General features: G+C 42.4%; 1 protein-coding gene across 10 annotated transcripts in view; it reads right to left on the bottom strand.

Annotated features, from left to right (window-relative positions):
- Window positions 1–18,292, bottom strand: part of TNIK (TRAF2 and NCK interacting kinase) — a 279,439-nt gene that overhangs the window by 229,236 nt on the left and 31,911 nt on the right. For all 10 annotated transcript variants that reach the window (XM_067536582.1, XM_067536587.1, XM_067536590.1 and 7 more), the window contains exon 2: window positions 3,922–3,987. In XM_067536582.1, coding sequence (XP_067392683.1) covers window positions 3,922–3,987 — 66 coding nt within the window. The remainder of the gene's footprint in view (window positions 1–3,921; window positions 3,988–18,292) is intronic.

Raw genomic sequence — 18,292 nt, 5'->3', positions numbered from 1 at the left:
TTTGAATGTTGATTTTTTAAATCATTTTCTATTTATGCACTAGAGCCACAGAACTGCAAGATATGGTTAGAATGGATTTACACATCAGGCACATGGGGTTGACCGGAGCAAGACAAAGTGGAGATCTTATTCCAGCAAGCAAGAGAGAGAGGGGGGCTACTGTGAGATGGTTTTTTTTTTATTCAGTATTAAGGCTCTGGGCTTGTCTACACCTAAAACATTGTAGAGCAGCGCCACTGTAGCGCATTAGTGAAGACATTACCTATGCTGACAGGAGGGCTTCTCCTATTGGCATAGGTAATCTATCTCCCTGAGAGGTGATAGCTAGTTTATCAGGAGAATTCCCCCACTGACCTACCACTGTCTACACTGGGAGTTAAGGCTGGTTTAACTGCGTCGTTCAGGGGTATAGATTTTTCTCACCCCTGAGCAAAGTAGATATGCCAACCTAATTTCCTAATGTAGACAAGGCTTTAGAGTCAAACATGCGTAAACTATATGGGAGATGAGAGGCTACCAATATAGTAACAATGATGAGAGCCAAGCAAAATTTCTCTTTTGGATGTAAAAAGCAGTCGTCAAATTCAGATAAGCATTGGCAAATTTGAAAATCTGTTTCGCTCAACTAGCAATATAACCTGTGTTAGTGTGTCCATTAGACACATGCAGTTCAGAAATATTTCAAGTTCAAGCCAGCTAGTTTTGCAAAATGGACAGACACTCTACTGTGAAAATCTCATGACACTTCATGGAATCAAAATCCTGCCATCTGCTCACCTTTAATTACCTGCATTGGAACACAAAAATGCATTATGCTGCAGTGAACCATGCATCCATCATTAGCTTGCATTTGAAAATATGGGGACATATCGAAGCCATCTTAAGCGTCTGGATCGGTACCAACAGCACAGCCTTAGGAAGAGTCTCCGTATCAGATGGGAAGGCCCTCACACCAGTGCCAGCAATCTGTGTGTTAAGGTGAAGTTTATGAAACATCAGCCTCGCTGGTCACTGTGTGCAGATGGCTGATACTCATCTTCCAAAGTAAGTCCTCTTTTCTCAACTTTAAGAGGACCCGCGGGGAACAGAGGAAACGCTACAAGGACACCTTGAAAATATATCTTAAGAAGGCAGGCACTGACCCCCCAAATTGGGAAGAGCTGGCTGGCAACAGAATGCAATGGTGTCACCTCATACATCAAGCCTCAGCCCGTTTTGAAGAGAATCGCCTTGCGCAAGAGGCTGAGAAATGGCAGAGGAGGAAGGAAAGTGTACGGCATCCCGGCCTGTAGTTCTGCTCTCTCTAAGCAGACACCTGTCACATATGTGGAAAAACTTTTAGAGCACGAATGGGACTCTGCAACCATCTTACGACTCATCAGTGACTTCCCCCTGGCAGGCACAGGGCCGTATTATCCATTAGGCACAATAGGCACAGTGCCTAGGGCCTACGAAACTTTCAGGGCCTACAAAAAAAAAATTTTATATATAATTTTTTTATTTTATTTTAAAAACTATTTATTAATAGTTTAAAATCAAATTAGTTATTTCGGTCGGGGGGGCTACGAAGGCAAGTGTGCCTAGGGCCTACAAAGGTCTTAAAACAGCCCTGGGCAGGCATCAACCTCGTATTGAGGGATAGCCGCCGGCGGAATTTGGAAACATGGGTCAGATTCTGCTATTCCAAGTTTACACTGTTGTGGACTATCGCACAGGGCTGAATTGAGTGGAGTTAATGTGAGTTACTCCAAAGCTACCTGAAGTCAAAGGAATTGAGTATAGATTCCTAGGCCAGAATGGACCATGGTGATCATCTAGTCTGTCCTCCTGTATAACACAGGCCTTAGAGCTTCCCCAAAATAATTCCTTTCGAATTAGAGCATGTGATTTTTCTTTTAAAGAAGTCAACCTTGAGGGTGATTACATGGGTTCTACTCTTCATTACAGCAAATTAGTTATTATTCTTGCATAGTGGCATCTCCAGAATATAATTTAGAGGGAGGAAAACAGTCAAAGTGCCTTTGGAGGTCTTCTAATGATCTGTTCTTTGTCCAGCAGCAAAAGATATATACAGCATTTTGCCAAGGAGATTTTGCTGGAAGGGCCATCAAGATCTTATTTCTCTCCAATTGTCCAGGGCTGGCACCACGAACAGTCAGTGACGCTTCATATCAACAGTTACATATCAAGAGCTCTCGCAGATTGGCATAGAGCGGCTACACGGGAGACCCTACAGTAGTGCAGATGCAGCAGCACAGTTGTGCCACTGTATGTCTGTAATGCAGACATAGCTTAAATGTGAATAATTTTAGGAGTTTTCCGCTTCAGATAACTGCACTCCTTAAAAATCAAATATTTTTATAGGAAACAAAGAGCAGACTTGTGTAAAGAAGAGTGTAAACTCTGTGTAGTTTCTCTGCTTTTCCATAGAAGCAGTAAGCTTTCAAAGGGATGTTATAGTCACAGTTTCCACTGAAGGTTAGAAACATTCACGTTAAAATTAGGTCAATCTCTACACTTATTTTGCCAGCTGAGAAAAACAGTTTCAACATCAAACTAATGCTGTTGGCCGTGATGATTCAGGAAAAACAATGGAAATAAAAGCACTATATCATCATCAACTTAATGCAAACACCACGGTTAAAAAAACAGCAAAGAGCAAAAGTCACCAGACTATAACTTTGATAAGGCTTGTATTTATTCCAGGTTAGAAATTCACACTTTTTTAACTCCAGAAGTTTCAGTTCACCCTCAGTTCATTTAAATTCGATCATCAGATTAAAGGGATTAGCCTACAGCAATGGGACGATGTGGAAGCCAGAATTCAGAACAAATATTTCCTGACAGAAGCTTTTTAAACAAATTTTCCCTACCTTCCTCTCGATTTGGGGGAAGTTTGGTGTATGCCAGTGCATGACAGCAAATGCCATGTTTTCCAAGTGACTGATTATGCAAATACACTTTTTTGCACACTCCCAACCAAAAGGGAATTTGTGCATGCAGATTCACTAACTTTGTTCACAATTATCTGAGCTGCACATGCAAATACAGATTATGTGTACAAATCAGGAATGTACACTTAAGAGTTCCTTCGAAAAGCTGAACCAGAGGGACTGTGATCAGAGGGTAGAACCTCTGAACTAGTCAGCATAGTCCCATGGAGAATTTGAAAACAATAGCTTTCAGTGACTTTTAACCTTCATCGTCACACCATGTAGTAAGTAGATTTGAGCCCAACCTTTAAAAAAATTAAACCACCACCCAAACAAGCTGAAAACCAAATTCTGAATTTGGGAGGTATTTGGATCTGGGGATTTGATTAGATTATTATAAAAATCAGGGTACACAGATTTCAAAAAAGTATCCAAAATTTCAAGGATTTTCGTTGAGAACAATTTACAATATTAAGAAGAATTTTAAAGCAAGCTTCCAGACATTGAATTTCCCTTCTTGCAATGGCCCTTTGCTTAGTAGAGATTGGCAGAACAAGTCATATGATACACTGCTTCTGTAATGTGGATGCGGGACTAGATTATAACCAAACTCATTTAATTTGTCTAGTTCCTGATTCAGCTCTCTAGAAGTGACAGGCTAATGTATTAAACTACAGCATCACCTAGATTGCTCTCTCCCTACTGAACATATTCAGGCAAGAATGAAAATAAGAGGAATTAAAAAAAAAAAAAAAAAACAGTTTCCAAGAAAAATTTTAGAACTAGCAACTTCATTGTAATGGACATAATTTCCCTGTGTTGGCCAATGCAAGTACTGAAAGAAGCTAAAGTTCACAAAGAAGGTTTCTAGTTTCTGTTCAGCCCCGAAACTCATCTACATTACATTAGATAAGCCCTGATCATTCTAATATGTAAACTCATGTAACAAGGAAATCATAGTAGCTTCAGACACATGCAGAGGTCTTACCTTATAGACTTGCCCATATGTTCCATTGCCAACAAGTTCCACTAGTTCAAAGATACCTGCAGGATCCTAAAAAAAAAAAAAAACAGACAATTAAATGTACCCAAAAGAAACATTTGGTTGGAATGAAGTCAACATTTCACTGACAACTGTTTAAGAGTGCCTTTAGACTGCCCATGTATTAGCAGCATTACATTAATATTTTAAATGGAATGGTTAATCCACGCTGTGGAGTTAGTGATTCAGTATTTCCTTAGGGTCTGATCCAGTAAACAATTACCAGATGACACGTCAGTTAGCAGAACTACTCATGGTAGTAGGCACTATGCCTTGTGGTAAGTGTTTGCAAGATCTGGCCCTTAGAAAAATAGTTGTCAGGATGGTGCTTGAGGACGATGCTGTTGATTTACTGCCCATTGCAAGATCTGTGCTTTATTGTTATGGTCACTTATGTATGCACAGAAACTTGAATACTCCATGTGCGTTCTACAGATAGAATACGTGATAACAGATTATGGTCAGTTAAAATAAATAAGTCTTCAGTTAAACAAGAAAGAGAATGGGGCTCTGCCCGATCAGAGGGTCTTGTAAAGCGTGCTGGGTTTGCGTCATAGAGAAAGATTCATGCACACATTTGTATCTGATTTTGATCCATGTGGGTTCATGTCCCCTCCCCCTCCCCGCACATTACCCCTCTCCACTTCAAGTGTAAAGTTTAGGGTTCAAATTAACACAAAAATCTCTACACCAAATTCTGTTGAAGCCACCAAGTTTCTCCTAGCTCCACATCCTAACCACTTCAAAATCATGCAAGGTTTGTAAACCCCTAGCAAATATTTCTACCAACCTGGTCTGGGGTTTGATTCTGTAATAAAACATGAAAAACCAGGCTAGTTTTGAATGTGTGTTTTCACGGAGAATAATTTTGCATTGCTCTATTCCTGAGGTCAGCAGCTAATGACTGGTGCATTAAACCTCTAAAAAGAGTGACTGCGCCAAACTGACAATTAAGGCAATCAAGATGCAGTGATACCTATAGCAATGGGCCAGGTTTTCCTCTTATACCACTATAAAGGAGTAATTCTTTTGAAGTCAATAGAGTTACATCCAGTGGCATAGCTCCAGGTGGGCCATGGCCCACCCACTTTGAAAGCAGGTCTACCCAATCAGTTGCGGAAGTTCTGCTGCCGACGTGCCGCTTAAGCTACCTTACAACTGGAGCGTCGGGCAGCTTAGTTTCTGAGCCAGTCGCTTCCCGAACTTCTGGCTTCCAGTCACGCCAGTCAAACTTATGCCCAACCGTGTCAACCACAGACCCTGCCAAAAAATCACTTCTGGCTATGCTCCTGGTTACATCAGCAAAAGCAAGAGGCAAATGGAGCCAGTGACTTTAGCTGAGGTGATCAAAAGGCTAAGGAGTCACTAACTCAAAGAAATTACAAATCAGAAGCAGCAGTACACTACTTTGCTGGTAATCATTTCAACTATCCTTTACACCAATATTATACTAGCTATCCAACCTGTTATGTTTTCCCACATGCAAAACCTGATCCAACTCCCAATGAAGTCCACGGAAAAACTCCCATAGTGGCAGTTACCTCTGGCTGACAGAGCAAAATGTGGACTTTCCAGCTATATTACTTTTATTTATATAAATAACTAAATAGACAAAGGGCCAATATCTCCAGGAGAGTGACAGCAGGCCTGTTCAGTCAGATCCTCCTTCTTGAATTCCCTCATAGGGCACGGATTGCTTACATATGAAGGTGCGGTACACAGAAGAATTACAGCCAAACTTAGCCCTACCTATCTTTCGGGTCAGTCCCTTCCTCATGCCCCATCTTTTTTTATAAGTGTTGAGTCTAAAGAGCTAGCAATGGGTTAACGGGTGAGCATTATTCAGTTTCCTTCTTGAGTCAAGGTCTCTAATGCACAGAGCTGGCTGTGAAGGGAAACTGCACAGGATTCTAATTAGCTCCCCTTTGTAACAAATGGAGCTTGATGAGGAAAGGAAGAAACAATCATGTTAATATCCCTTTGTTAACAGTTCACACATCAGAGTTGCAGGGAACTGCTCGCCCCGGCATTATTGGCTCCCTATACATAGGTCTGCACAATTAACACTGGCCCTCTTTTCAAGGAGCCCTGTATCCCTCATATACCCTGATCCAGTTCTGCCAGCCAGAGCACCAGCCTTGGTTTCCTGGCTGTGGTCCCATCTGAGCATGGTGCCTGCATGCCAGGAGGGAGAAGAACTTCTTTAACTGTCCTCCCTCCTTAGGAAGTTGTGCTCTGGCTCTATTCCCAGCTTCCTGAAGTATATATAGGTCACCAGAAGCTACCAAGCTTCAGAAAAACGAGTGGCTACAATGGCTTGAATGGGAATTGCAAGAGGAGCCTGACAAACCAAACTGCAGGGAACCAGGTGGGTCTTTGGTGATATTTCTTTGCATAGGGCCTTGCAAACCCAGGGTAGGCCCTTCACACCAGCATACTTTAACTCCTGTACATACACGTACACACATGAGGATGGGTGGAGGTTGGGTGTTTTGGTGTTTTCAAAAAGCTAGGCTAAAATGGGGGTTACTTCATGGAAATTCATTGCACCAGTCAAAACATTAGCTGCTGGATTTTGTATAATTTGCTGGCTAGTACTCAAATATTTGGCATGCTAGCAAGTTAAGAATTGCAACAATCAGCCTGGGAAAACAGAGATATAGATCAAGATCTCTGTGCTAGAAAAGGAAAGACCAAATTCTGGATGCTTTCCCGGGGAGGCAGAAGAGCACTATCACCACTGTGGTGGAACCAGGGGTTTCATACATATGGCCTGAATCAGAGATGACAACATCTGTACACTACATGCAGTAGCTAAAGGCACCTTTTAGGTATGCTGATCCCTACCCTTAGCGAGCAGGTGAAAGGGGTGGGGATGGGGGCAGACATTAATAATGCCCAGGGTAGCCTGCAAATGAATTGGAGTCAGAAATGGAAGCTACCTCCTAGGTCAGCTAATCCATCTCTGTCAGTGCAGGATTGTTCCCTACTGTATGTTTACTAGTGTTTGGTCTTGTCTAGTTTTAAATATCCCAAGCAAAGGAGCTTCCACCACTTCCTTTTGGAGACTATTCCGGTCTAAAGCACCTCATTCTCTGGAAGTTACTTGTAATCGTGGTCTTAAAGTTTTCCCTTTCATAACATTATCTCATTCCACCTACCCAGCCCCACAGCACACACCTCTCCAGCCCCACCACCACCTTCCATTTTGTTATGCTAAATAATTCCTTTCTGCTGTTTCAATATTTTTAGACTTATCACATCTGGCCTTTAATTGTTGCTTAACCCTGACAGCAGATACTTGATAACCAGGGTTGGAATTCTTTAGATTCCAAGTGTTTGCATGTACTGTACTGTATGTACAAACCCAGTACGAGACACATTGCTGTACCACAGACATTCCTATACTAAACGTGCTCAGCCGTATGCTAAGCATGCGCTCCTTGTTGAGGAAAATCTGGGCTAGCCACGCCCCACTCCTGCACTGTAAGAGGTACAAGAGCAGGCTTTTTATATATATATTTCCCTTCAGCAGGGCCACAGTCACCAAACAGCACCGTCAAGGATATGCCTGGTTTGGAAGAGGTAGACAAATAGGCACCCACAGGAGGTAGATCGCAGAGGCTGCAGTGCAACGAGCACAGAAGACTGAATTGAAAATAGCAGCAAAACGTTGCAAAAGCTGCCACTATGCACATCCCAAAGCTGACAAAGCAATGTTCTTTATATAAACGAAAAGGGACTGTGAGCCATTAGAGCACCAGGTTCTTATAAACAGAAGAAAAGGAACAGAAAAATAGATGGCAGCTGCTGTTTATTTTCAAGTTCTGCTTCCCCGGAGTTATTTTGTTCAGTGTTCTTGCAGGAACAACCTTGGAAGAGGTTTTCCCATGTGCTATGGATATTTAAATATTCATTGTGAAGTTAGAAGAAAACTGTGCTTGCTCTACTATAAAACATTCACAGACCCGATGAGGCAGCAAGTGAATTGCAGATCAAAATTGAATTGGTCCTAAAAACCCATTTTCAGGGGCTCTGTCCAGTACCTCTCCCCTCCCCCCCAAATGGCACCCACATTTTGCCAAACTAAGAGCCACGTTACCAACTTGCTAGCAGCCTGAAGGCCATTTCTAATTTGCATAATGTGCACGACTGCCAAAGTTTGTGCAGCTCCCCGTGACTTTTATGCAAATTAGTGAGCTAACTTGCACATAAACTTCAGTTGAAGATCAACATGTCCTGTACCACAGTGGCAGAGTAGAATATGGAGCTGCACAAAAATGACAGCTGTGGCAAGGTGTCAGTGGATGGCAGGGCATGTGGGGGCGGTGGGTGGGTATACAAGAAGCTGGAGGTTCAGCAGAGAGTGCCTATGGCCAATACTGAGCCCCACGCCGCTGTGATGCTGCTGCCAGTTGCTCCTTCCCCACTGGGATCCAGAGACTTGAACAGTGAGGGGAGGCTGAGTGGCTGCTTGGCTACCTGCAGAGCTCACTCCACATTGGCCCACAGGGAATAGGAGGAGCAATGGAAGGCTCCTCCCTGCAGCCCAGCTACAGGCCCGAAATCTCAGCTGAGCGCAGACAGGCATTACCAGGCAGTCAGCTGTACAAATGTCACACAACATTCCTGACACCTGGCAGTTCTGAATGCAGAGTAGATGACAACCACCCTCATTTTTCCATTTGCCAGTAGAAACCACTTGACCCATCAGAGAAGTGTAGGATTGGAAGGGACCTCGAGAGGTCTTCTAATCCAGTCCCCTCCACTCAGGGCAGGACTAAGTATTATCTAGCCCATCCCTGACAAGTGTTTGTCTAACCTGCTTTCAAAAATCTCCAATGATGGAGATTCCACAACCTCCCTAGGCAATTTATTCCAGTGCTTAACGCCACTGACAGGAAGTTTTTGCTAATGTCTAACCTAAACCCCCCTTGCTGCAATTTAAGCCCATTGCTTCTTGTCCTATCTTCATAGGTTAAAGAACAATTCCCCCCCCCCCTTGGAATGCTATGCTCCATCTTGATCTAGGCAGCTTCCTGGTTGGAGCAAGACAGCACATGCACTGCACACTGCGGGCTGCACCTCTGTACTAAAGATATGGCACAGGCTTTACCACAGCTCTCGTCAGCCACATTTGGCCACCTTGGCTCTTACCCATGCACCTATTTATTAAGCTCAAAACATTTTTTATCTCCTTGCTCTCACACACAACTGTGTGCCCTCTCCCTTTACTGCTGGCCCAGACAGTTACGATTTCAGAGTAGTCATGGCAACATAACTGGAATGTTAGTTATTCACGAAATTAAAACACAGACTGGTCTCTATTCAGGCTGGGATTATACCATTCCTGGGCCCTGCTCTTACCAATGCAGTTTGTAACTGTCAGGAACAATGATTTTTCTGAATGGCATTTTGAAGAGACTTTTCATTATGTGTGTGTGGAGAAGTAATATTTTATTAGCCTGCCTTTCAATAAGATATATATCAGGAGAGGGAGGGGAGAAAGGAAATCTCTTCCTATCCACAGAGCCTCTAAATCATCTCTTCTGCAGAGAAGGGCTTTTGCATCTTAATAGCTGTTGTGGGAGAGTCTGGCGCTCTGATATCAGACAGAACATTGTTACCATTTCTTTCCTCAGGCTGCAATGCAAATTGCTCATCACTGCAAAAGTCTTGACTGATATGGCAGAGTTACTGCAGGAGTGGACTAGAGAGAAACAGCGGTTCAGGAAAGTAGAACTGATATCAAGGAATCAAAATATAGATTCAATTAAAATGGGGGCCTTTAAATTAGTCAGGAAAACCAGTCCAGGCTAAGTCTCAGTCTCCAATCGCAGACTAAACAGTGTTTCACAGATAATGGCACTTGGCTCTCCAAACTCAGGTACAGCCAGCTGCTAACTCCATACCCCTACAGCACAGTGGTCTTCCTTTCATGATTCACGGAGCCTTCAGAGCTTTCAATAGATTGCTCTAGGACTGAGAAGATTCCTGAGTTAACTCCATAATGTCATTCCCATTATGCTCTTGACATGGGGCCTGCTCTTGCTCCCTTCAAAGTCAATGGCAAAAAGCCTCTCAGACTTCAATGAGAACTGGCACAGGGGCTAAGAAAACCAAAAAGCCGGGGGGAGAGGAAAAAGTGAAAGTACTTTTAAAACTCTTGTGTAATTGAAAGAAAAACAGGACTTCTCTGTGTCATGATAAAGCAGAGTGTATCCAAACTTTAGTGACAAAATAAACATCTTCAAAAAGGAGAAAATCAATCCGTAAGAGACTAGCAGCAGCAGAATTCACAGCAGAAAGAGTTCTGCTGTTAAAATAGCTTAACTCTGAGTAATCCAGCCTCCTGCAGAATTAAAGCACCAAAAAAAACCCCACACACCTGTGACTGTACTGCAAGATTTCAATAACAAAGATACAAAAGAGCCTGTTTAAATGATATCTCAAGGGTGCTTCCTGTTTACCAGGTAATAAGCATATTCTGGGCTAAGCAAACTCAGAGCTGAAGGCTGCAGGTGTCTATCAGTGCTGGACATGGTTATTACTGAATTAGCAGAGAGCACTCTGAGGTCATTGCTACACTGGAACATGTTCTGCATCCTTTAAACCCCAGCGCTGATTTAGCTACTACCTTCCGAACTCCCCATACAGAGGTCTGCAACAAACATGACTGCATTGAATGCTGTCCCCTGCCCATCTTATCACCCCACTCTATACCCCAACCTCCTCCATGTTCCTTGAAAGAGGCTCATTTTCTCCCCATTCCCTCCACTAGCAATGACTCCTTGTATTTCATAGAAGGGGCTAGGCGGAGATGAGCAAAGGAGGGGGAGAGAGATACAGATGTAGTCATTATTGCTGTGGATATATAGGTGGGGAAGTAATAAATCAGAATGAAGGGATTTGCATAATCACTGTCCGACTATCCCTCCACTCTGAATGGGCTAATGGCCCCCAGCTGAAGTATGGAGATAACTACAGTTATTATGCAAATTTTATACTCCTTCAGCCAATCAGAGTAAGGAACTGCATAGCTGTGAAATAAGCAAACCGTTATGGGTCACTAACTGACTAGCACCTCATGCAGATTGGCGGAGGCAACTCCATTGCAATAGAATCTGCTCTAACCTTCACTAAGAATAACTACAGCCGATTACAATAACATTTCAAAATACCCTGATTTCATGCACCTCTGACTACATGTGCTCCCTTTAAATGGATAAGAAATGTTTTTAAAACACTAAGTGTCTTCAACTGGTTAGCTTAAAAAAAATCTAGATTTTAGATCCAGCTGTCTTTACCTGTCAACAGGTGCTGTGGTTAGACTAGTAACTGTAGTCATAAGGGCAGTTTTCTGACTGTGGGAGACACCAGAGAAAGGGTCATTTTACAGAACAGTTGGCTCTTGTACATTAATGGTAATGTCACAGTATCCAGCCAGTTCACATTCATGGGCGAGCCATAATCTCTGGCAAGTGTCACAGAGTTTAGCACGAAACAGCAAATGTTTCTCTTGACATGGGAGATTTTTGTTAAATGCACTACGATGTATGAAATTGCTTGGAGGAAGAAACATTGCTTTAGCTCATTCAACTCCAACCAAGAGGGGAGTCTTGCTAATTCCAAGGAATGAAAAGACCTTACCAAGAATGCGTTCTGTTTAATCACACAGCATTAGTGATACAGCATGGTATATAAAGCAGCCATCAAGGGGTGACATTCCTGATTACACCACGTCAACATAAGTGGGGGGGGAGGGGATTTCCAGTTCAGTGCTCTGGGCTTGCTTTCTTTTCTTTTTAAAATCTTTTTCTCCTTCCTTCAGCAAGTTTGCGGGCCATCTCAGCACAGCCAGCCATCCTACTATCTGTCCAAAGTGGATTAATACCAAGTAAATAGGATCCTTCTCTTACTGAACCACCTGAAGGCCATTCCTGGCCCAGCGTGGGAGTTTTACTTACAGTACATTGTTCAGTCAATTTAAGTGTCCAGAGCAACAGGGCTTCCATCACGTCTCACTGTTCAGCAGCATAACAGACCTCCTTGTCAACCCCTCGTGAAGCCACATTAGCTGTTGCTTTTCTTGTTTGCTTGGGGGCTTTTGCAGAGGAGTTGCAGTGTGTGTTGCCTTAAATTACATTGCACATTGATTTCCCCAGCCTTTCCATGCTGATCAGTTTTAATATAAGTCCCCATCACACTTTAATCACTAGAGGCCTGATCTTGCAGCCCCTATAAGTCGCCCAGTTGAAGTCCATGAGGGTGATTATATGATTAAGAGCTGCAAGATTGGGCCCTAAATTTGTTACTTCTCCCCAGATTTTTTCCTGAAGCCAAATAGACGAGTTTGAGGCATTCCTCATGGTGGCGAATTCAGATAGCTTATGTTGAATGGCACCGAGCATTAATGTCTACCAGACATCTTGCGGGCAAAAGACTCAACACAAGTCTCACATTTTAAGAATTCACCTGCTGTTGCCTCTACTTATGCATTAACACATTCACCTTGCAGAACTGTGGCTTTTCCCAGCATGCACAAAATACAAACATAATGGGAACATGAGGAATTCATGAGAGCCAGCACAGCAAGCTACAAAGTTTCTCAGTGTAGCTGCCTGTAATTGTGTGTGACTTAGGGAAAAGTGGAGGATTTTCAAATGCACTGCAAAATGGGTTAGTACGTGGCCAGTTAGTTGCCCATCTCCAAGATATTCCTGACTAACAGTCTTTTGAGTAATTTCAGGATAATATGGGAAATAGCATTGGGCAAGACAGGAAGGGTTCATTAGTACAGGAGCAGAGAGCAGCAAGCAAAGCAATAAGAAAACCAGCCAATCAATGTTTTGCCGCTAGGAAAACCACAAGCAGAGGTTCTGGATTCTTTTCTAGCTTTAAACACCTCCCACCCCACCTCAGTAGGGCTCCTTGAATATAATCCCTTTCATTTTTTAGTATTTTATTTTGCTTATAAACTGAATAATGAAGCAGAGCCACATTGGACCACGGGGTCCAATTCACCAGGATTATTTCCCCATCTCCTAGCTGAGTTTTTTTTTCCCTTGGTCCACCCACCCAGAGACTCTCACAAGTAATTATCAGTGCCTTAAACTACTGCACTTCCTGCCTACTCAAGCAATACAAGATGCTTTACTTGAAATAGTCATAAGGAATTCACCATTTAATTCCCCCCCCCCAAGAAATAGTACTGTTTCCTGGCTCCAGAACCAAAATGAAAACATTAGTCATGAAATAGCCCCTTTAATAGTGCTTCGACACCATGGGCATAGCTATATTTCTATTCATATCTTGGCTTGCTGCACACTCACTGTGTAGACAAGCCCTGAAAGAGAAAAGAAAGTTCTGTTGCAGCTATCAATTGGAAAAATCAGTTTATACATCTATTTCAATCAATCATTCCTCTGCAGCATCTCAGGAAGAGTCATCTTCTGCTTTATCCACTCTGTCTTCCTAAAACATATATTTATGGTCTCTACTTCAGCCCTTCCCTAACTTCATGCTGGAGTGGAGAGCCAATGTAAATTAATGCTGTATCCTTCCTTTCCAAGTTGTCCCGATCTGCTGGTTGTTGGGAACAGCAGAGGTAATCAGAGTGAAGGGAGATGTTAGATGAAGGAAATCTTCCATCTTCTCTCTCATCAAGTTAAATTATTTTTCGAGTGAAAACCTATCACTTGTCCAGTGCTGGACACAAGCTCAGCATTGTAACTACCACCCTTCAAAATAACATCTGGATTGAAATAACCATTCCTGCTCCTGAATAGTTGAGGCCAAATTCTGGCTGCCCAGCATGCAGAGATGTAAAGCAGAATTTCTGCTGGCAGAATAGTGAGACTCGAAGGTTTCTGACCCACTAAAACCAATAGAAAGGCTATGCTCTGTAGCAGGCCCTCCATTAGTAGGAGGCATGGGAATATTAAACCATTTATATGTATGGGCCCTGGAGTCAAACATTAAAGTTATAAAACCAAAATCCTGCATACACATTGCTGTAGACAGACCAGAGCCATGCCAGTTACACCAGCTGAGAATTTGGCCCAATAGGTCTGCACTGAAAATCATCAAGATGTTTCTGCGAAGGAAAGTCCTCTACACAAAAAATAGACTGCTAGAAAACCATTTAAAATGGTAACGTAGTCTTAGTTTAAAATACAAAAACAAAAAAACCTGACAACATTATGCTATCTGAAACAAAGAGGGGGTTGTTCTTTCTCAGCACTTGTACGGAGTAAAAGTCAATCTTAAATATCTGTAGCACAGAGTCTAGAATGAGGTGGTGATGCTTGCTAGAGATTTCATATTCGATTTTGATCTCAATCATACTAGTTTAACTCCAGAGTGAGTGTAATTGATCGAAAGCTGGCTCAGGTTATCTACCAGGACACCATGATACTAATTGTAAACCCTAACAGACATATTTAGCATAATCTTAGAGGGTTAGTTTCTTCACGTTCTTCATTCTGGTTTTGACCAGTTCATTAAAAAGAAATCAGAACACTCTCTCTCATTTCACCTGCATCCCTTGATAGATCCCTTGGCAGAAGAATCTCTGAGGATCTGCTATGTATGGTACCTGTGAAGTCTCTAATCATTCAATATCCCTCTCCTCCAATTCATGGAAGATTTTGCATCCAGAATATCCGAATTTCTGGATGGGATTCCATCTTCTCATGAAGAAACAAGATGTCAGCAAAAACAAAGACTGCAAAGAGATCTTTTGATGTTTTCAGTGCAATATTCCAAATGAACATGGTCCTGCTCAGCTAGCTACTTAAGCACATGCCTGGCTTTAGACAGGTGAGTAGTTTCACAGAAAACACATACTTAGGGACGTGGCTGAATCGAAGCCCCATGTCTTTAAAAAGCTGCAGAGACAGGATTATAATCTTATCTATGGCCCCAAAAAGATCTAACCAAACCAAAAGTAGTACTGTACCATATTAATTGACATCAGGATCACATTAAGCGAACAGAAACTGGAAGCTTTCCTCACTATGACTGCATTATCTGCAGTCTCAAAGATATCTATAAAGATTTAGAGAAATAATGGTTTCACATTAGCCAACAAACACTTGCACCAAGCTGAAATTGCTACCAACTGGTATATTCAGTCAGAAGTTTAACACTTCCAAAAAGAAATGGATTAATCAATCAATCAATCACAAGAACAGCATTTAAACAATACTTCTCAAAACAGGAAGTTTCCAGTAGGTTCATTTTAAAATTGAGTAAGGCCAAGATCCCACAGAAACCGAGCATCATTTCAGTCAGTGATTCAGATCACCAAACAAGTCGGGCTGATGGCTGCCTACAGATACGGTCATTTGAAAACCCGTTTGCACCTATACAAATCATTGTCTCAGCTCCAAAGCATTTGGTACCAGAGAGCAAATTTTCCTACTGAATGCTTTCCTTGTCTTTTTGTGCTTCACTACTCCCTTCTCTTTTGTTAGTTATGAACAGATTGATGGATGTCAGAGTGACTGACAATGGGAGATTTTCTTACCTTTAAATTCATGTGTTTAGGAGCTAAAGAGAGAGCCTGTCTAACGCTGTCTGCTTCTAAATGAAGGGTTTCTTGTGTGTCATGGTCTGTTCTCAGCTACTGCTGACTAAGATCTGGCAATGACCATGGGAAGGGGGAATTCTAAATACAGATCTGCAACTGGCCCTAAGACCATTCTGACCATCCAGCCTCCTTGTGGATGTGCACCAAGAATCTGGGGCCATTGAATCAATGGCAATTATGGCCTGGACTTCAATAGGAGCGGGAACAGGAGCAGGCTCTCTCAGCCCTATTGGCTTATACCACTTCAACATCATTGAGGTTAATGGAGTTATACCAGCATGGAACAATCAGATCTCCTGTGTTAAGGTGCGTGAGTGCGATGCATGAGTGAGAGAGAGGGAAGCATGTTTTTAAAGTCCTACATGTAAGAACTTGTATTTAAAAATGCATTTTCTATTTGCTACCAAACACATACTAACAAGCTATCACTAACAAGCTGGAGACCACTCGTCAGAAGTGGGAGAGTGGCAGGAATCCAGGCAGTTACTGACACGACTTTCTGACACCCAGGTACTTACAATAACTATCACGCTTTGCATTTCTAAAGAGCTTTTCACCCTACGAGCCCTGAAAGCTTGACAAACAATACACTTCGGCCTCAGAACACCACTGAGACGCACCATAGCTAAGTATTGTAGTCACTTGAAAACAACCAAGATGACGTAGGCAAAACTTTTCAAGTTTGGGTGCTGGAAGTGAGACTTCAGAGTCAATATTTAATCAGGTGTTGCCTTATTGAAATCTATGGAGGCGATAGGTGCATGGCCCCTATGAAAGTTAGGTCATTTACTTCAGTGCCTGTCACAGGATGGCTAGGCCCCTTTAAATGAAGCAGATCTATTTTTCCCCTTAGAAATGAACACGTTCTAATTTAAACTGTTTGCCATTATGCTGATAAATCTTTGTACTTTGTTGAGGAGTTAAAAAGGGAAAATGGGTGAAGGGTTTTTTTTTTTTTTTAAATCGAATCACTTTTCCACTGGATTCAGGCAGAGTTTGTCACACTAGCCCCATTTTTACAGATCTGATATTTTACTATTAGCACTTTTCAAATCGCTTTCTCACAGCCTGTCACCTTTCATCAGCTCCTCACAACAGGCACCATAACAGCTGGTTACCAGGAAGGGATCAGATAACCCTAGTAGCAATAGTTCCAAAAAAGGACAATATAGAGATCAGGTTAACACTTATAACACTTTAGAGTTCCACTAGTTGGGGAACTTCATAAAATGCAGCTGATGGACCACAAAACTACACAGCTATATCGAATAAGCTACCTCAAAATAGTGATTAGGAGCAAATCCCGATTATCAGGATTCCTAACAAAGAGCAAGGTTATAAAACCAAGTATAACCCTATAAAAGTGTGCCAGTTTGTACTCACACCCACAGAGATTGCCTTCATAATAGAATTCACACAGGAAAAAAACAAAGCAGCAGTCTTTCCCACAGGCCGCCTTAAATAATGTCAGATTCACATGGGAAGTTCCATGGACTTTATCTTAACAGGCCCGCACTGATGTGTGACTGAGCGTAAACCAAAAGCCAGAGTCTCAGCTGATGCACATTGGGGAAGCCGCACTGAAGTCAGTGAGACAATATTATTTACATCAGTTGAGGATGTGGCCAAAGTGCTGATTTGCAATACATTTCTGCTAGCTCACAACGTATTTCCACACAGCAAACTTCTGGGTTCCTTCATGGCTGTGATACACTGATGAGCTAATTCAGGATGTCGGGTTCTCAGACCACTCACATTAACAGAAGTTGTTAGGCCTTCACTTCTGGTTTTGTTTGCGTCGTAGGAACAAAAGGCTACATGAATTGCACAATCAAATCAGATATCCTGCGAATATCAGATGCTTCATAGGAAAAACTTCTTATGATGCCCCTAGCCAATTGCATGGTGCTACAAAAGTGGCATAGGGGTAGGAGGGCAGCCTCCCTACAGTCATCAGGCTGTGCCCTGAAGCATAAGATTTACTTACCCTTCTCTAACGATAGAACACTGCAAATGTTGTTATTGCTCATTATTATTTTACTATCTGGGGAGCTGGCAGTTAAGGTTGTTTGACACTTTCCATTATAAGTTTCAGTTTTCACTTACTTGCAACTTTACCATTTGGCATCAAGATTATTGCCATTCTTAAGACGGGCAAAGACCCCTACAATGTGTCAAGTTACCGCCCAATATCCTTGTTGTCAGTCTATTCCAAGGGGTTTAAGTGTTTGATCCTCCAGATTTGGACGATGTCTTTCAAGGGGAGCAGACAAGGTTTATGAAAGGACACAGCACCTGTGATCAAGTCCGAGCATTGACCACCTTTATCAAAAAAAAAATTTCAACAAAACCGAAAGACAGGAGCCGTCTTCTCGGATTTGACCACTGCCTGTGATACAGTTTGGCACAGAGGCCTTTTGTTTCAACTCTCTTGGGATGCCCCACATTGGGTGGTCAAAGTAGTAGAGCTCTTTTCTCCAAAACAAGTGATTTAGAGTACACGTGGGCAATTGCTGAAGCTCTTGGAAGTGTCAGATGAATGGTCTCCCTCAAGGCTTAGTTCTTTCACCCATACTGTTCCATGCATACATCCACAATCTGCCATCCCCACTCTCATGCAAGTATATCCAAGGACATCTGGTGCAGCTACCAAGCTCAGTCCTTCTCAGAAATTGACACGGTCTTGAATGAAGATATGAAGCTCATGGCAGAGTACTGTAGCCA

This window comes from Emydura macquarii, unplaced genomic scaffold, assembly GCF_026122565.2.
Source record: "Emydura macquarii macquarii isolate MOO-44397 ecotype Brisbane River unplaced genomic scaffold, CSIRO-AGI_Emac_v2 contig_3603, whole genome shotgun sequence".
Lineage (NCBI taxonomy): Eukaryota > Metazoa > Chordata > Testudines > Chelidae > Emydura > Emydura macquarii.
Note: the sequence above shows the minus strand (reverse complement) of the source record. Positions and strands in the feature narration are given on the sequence as shown.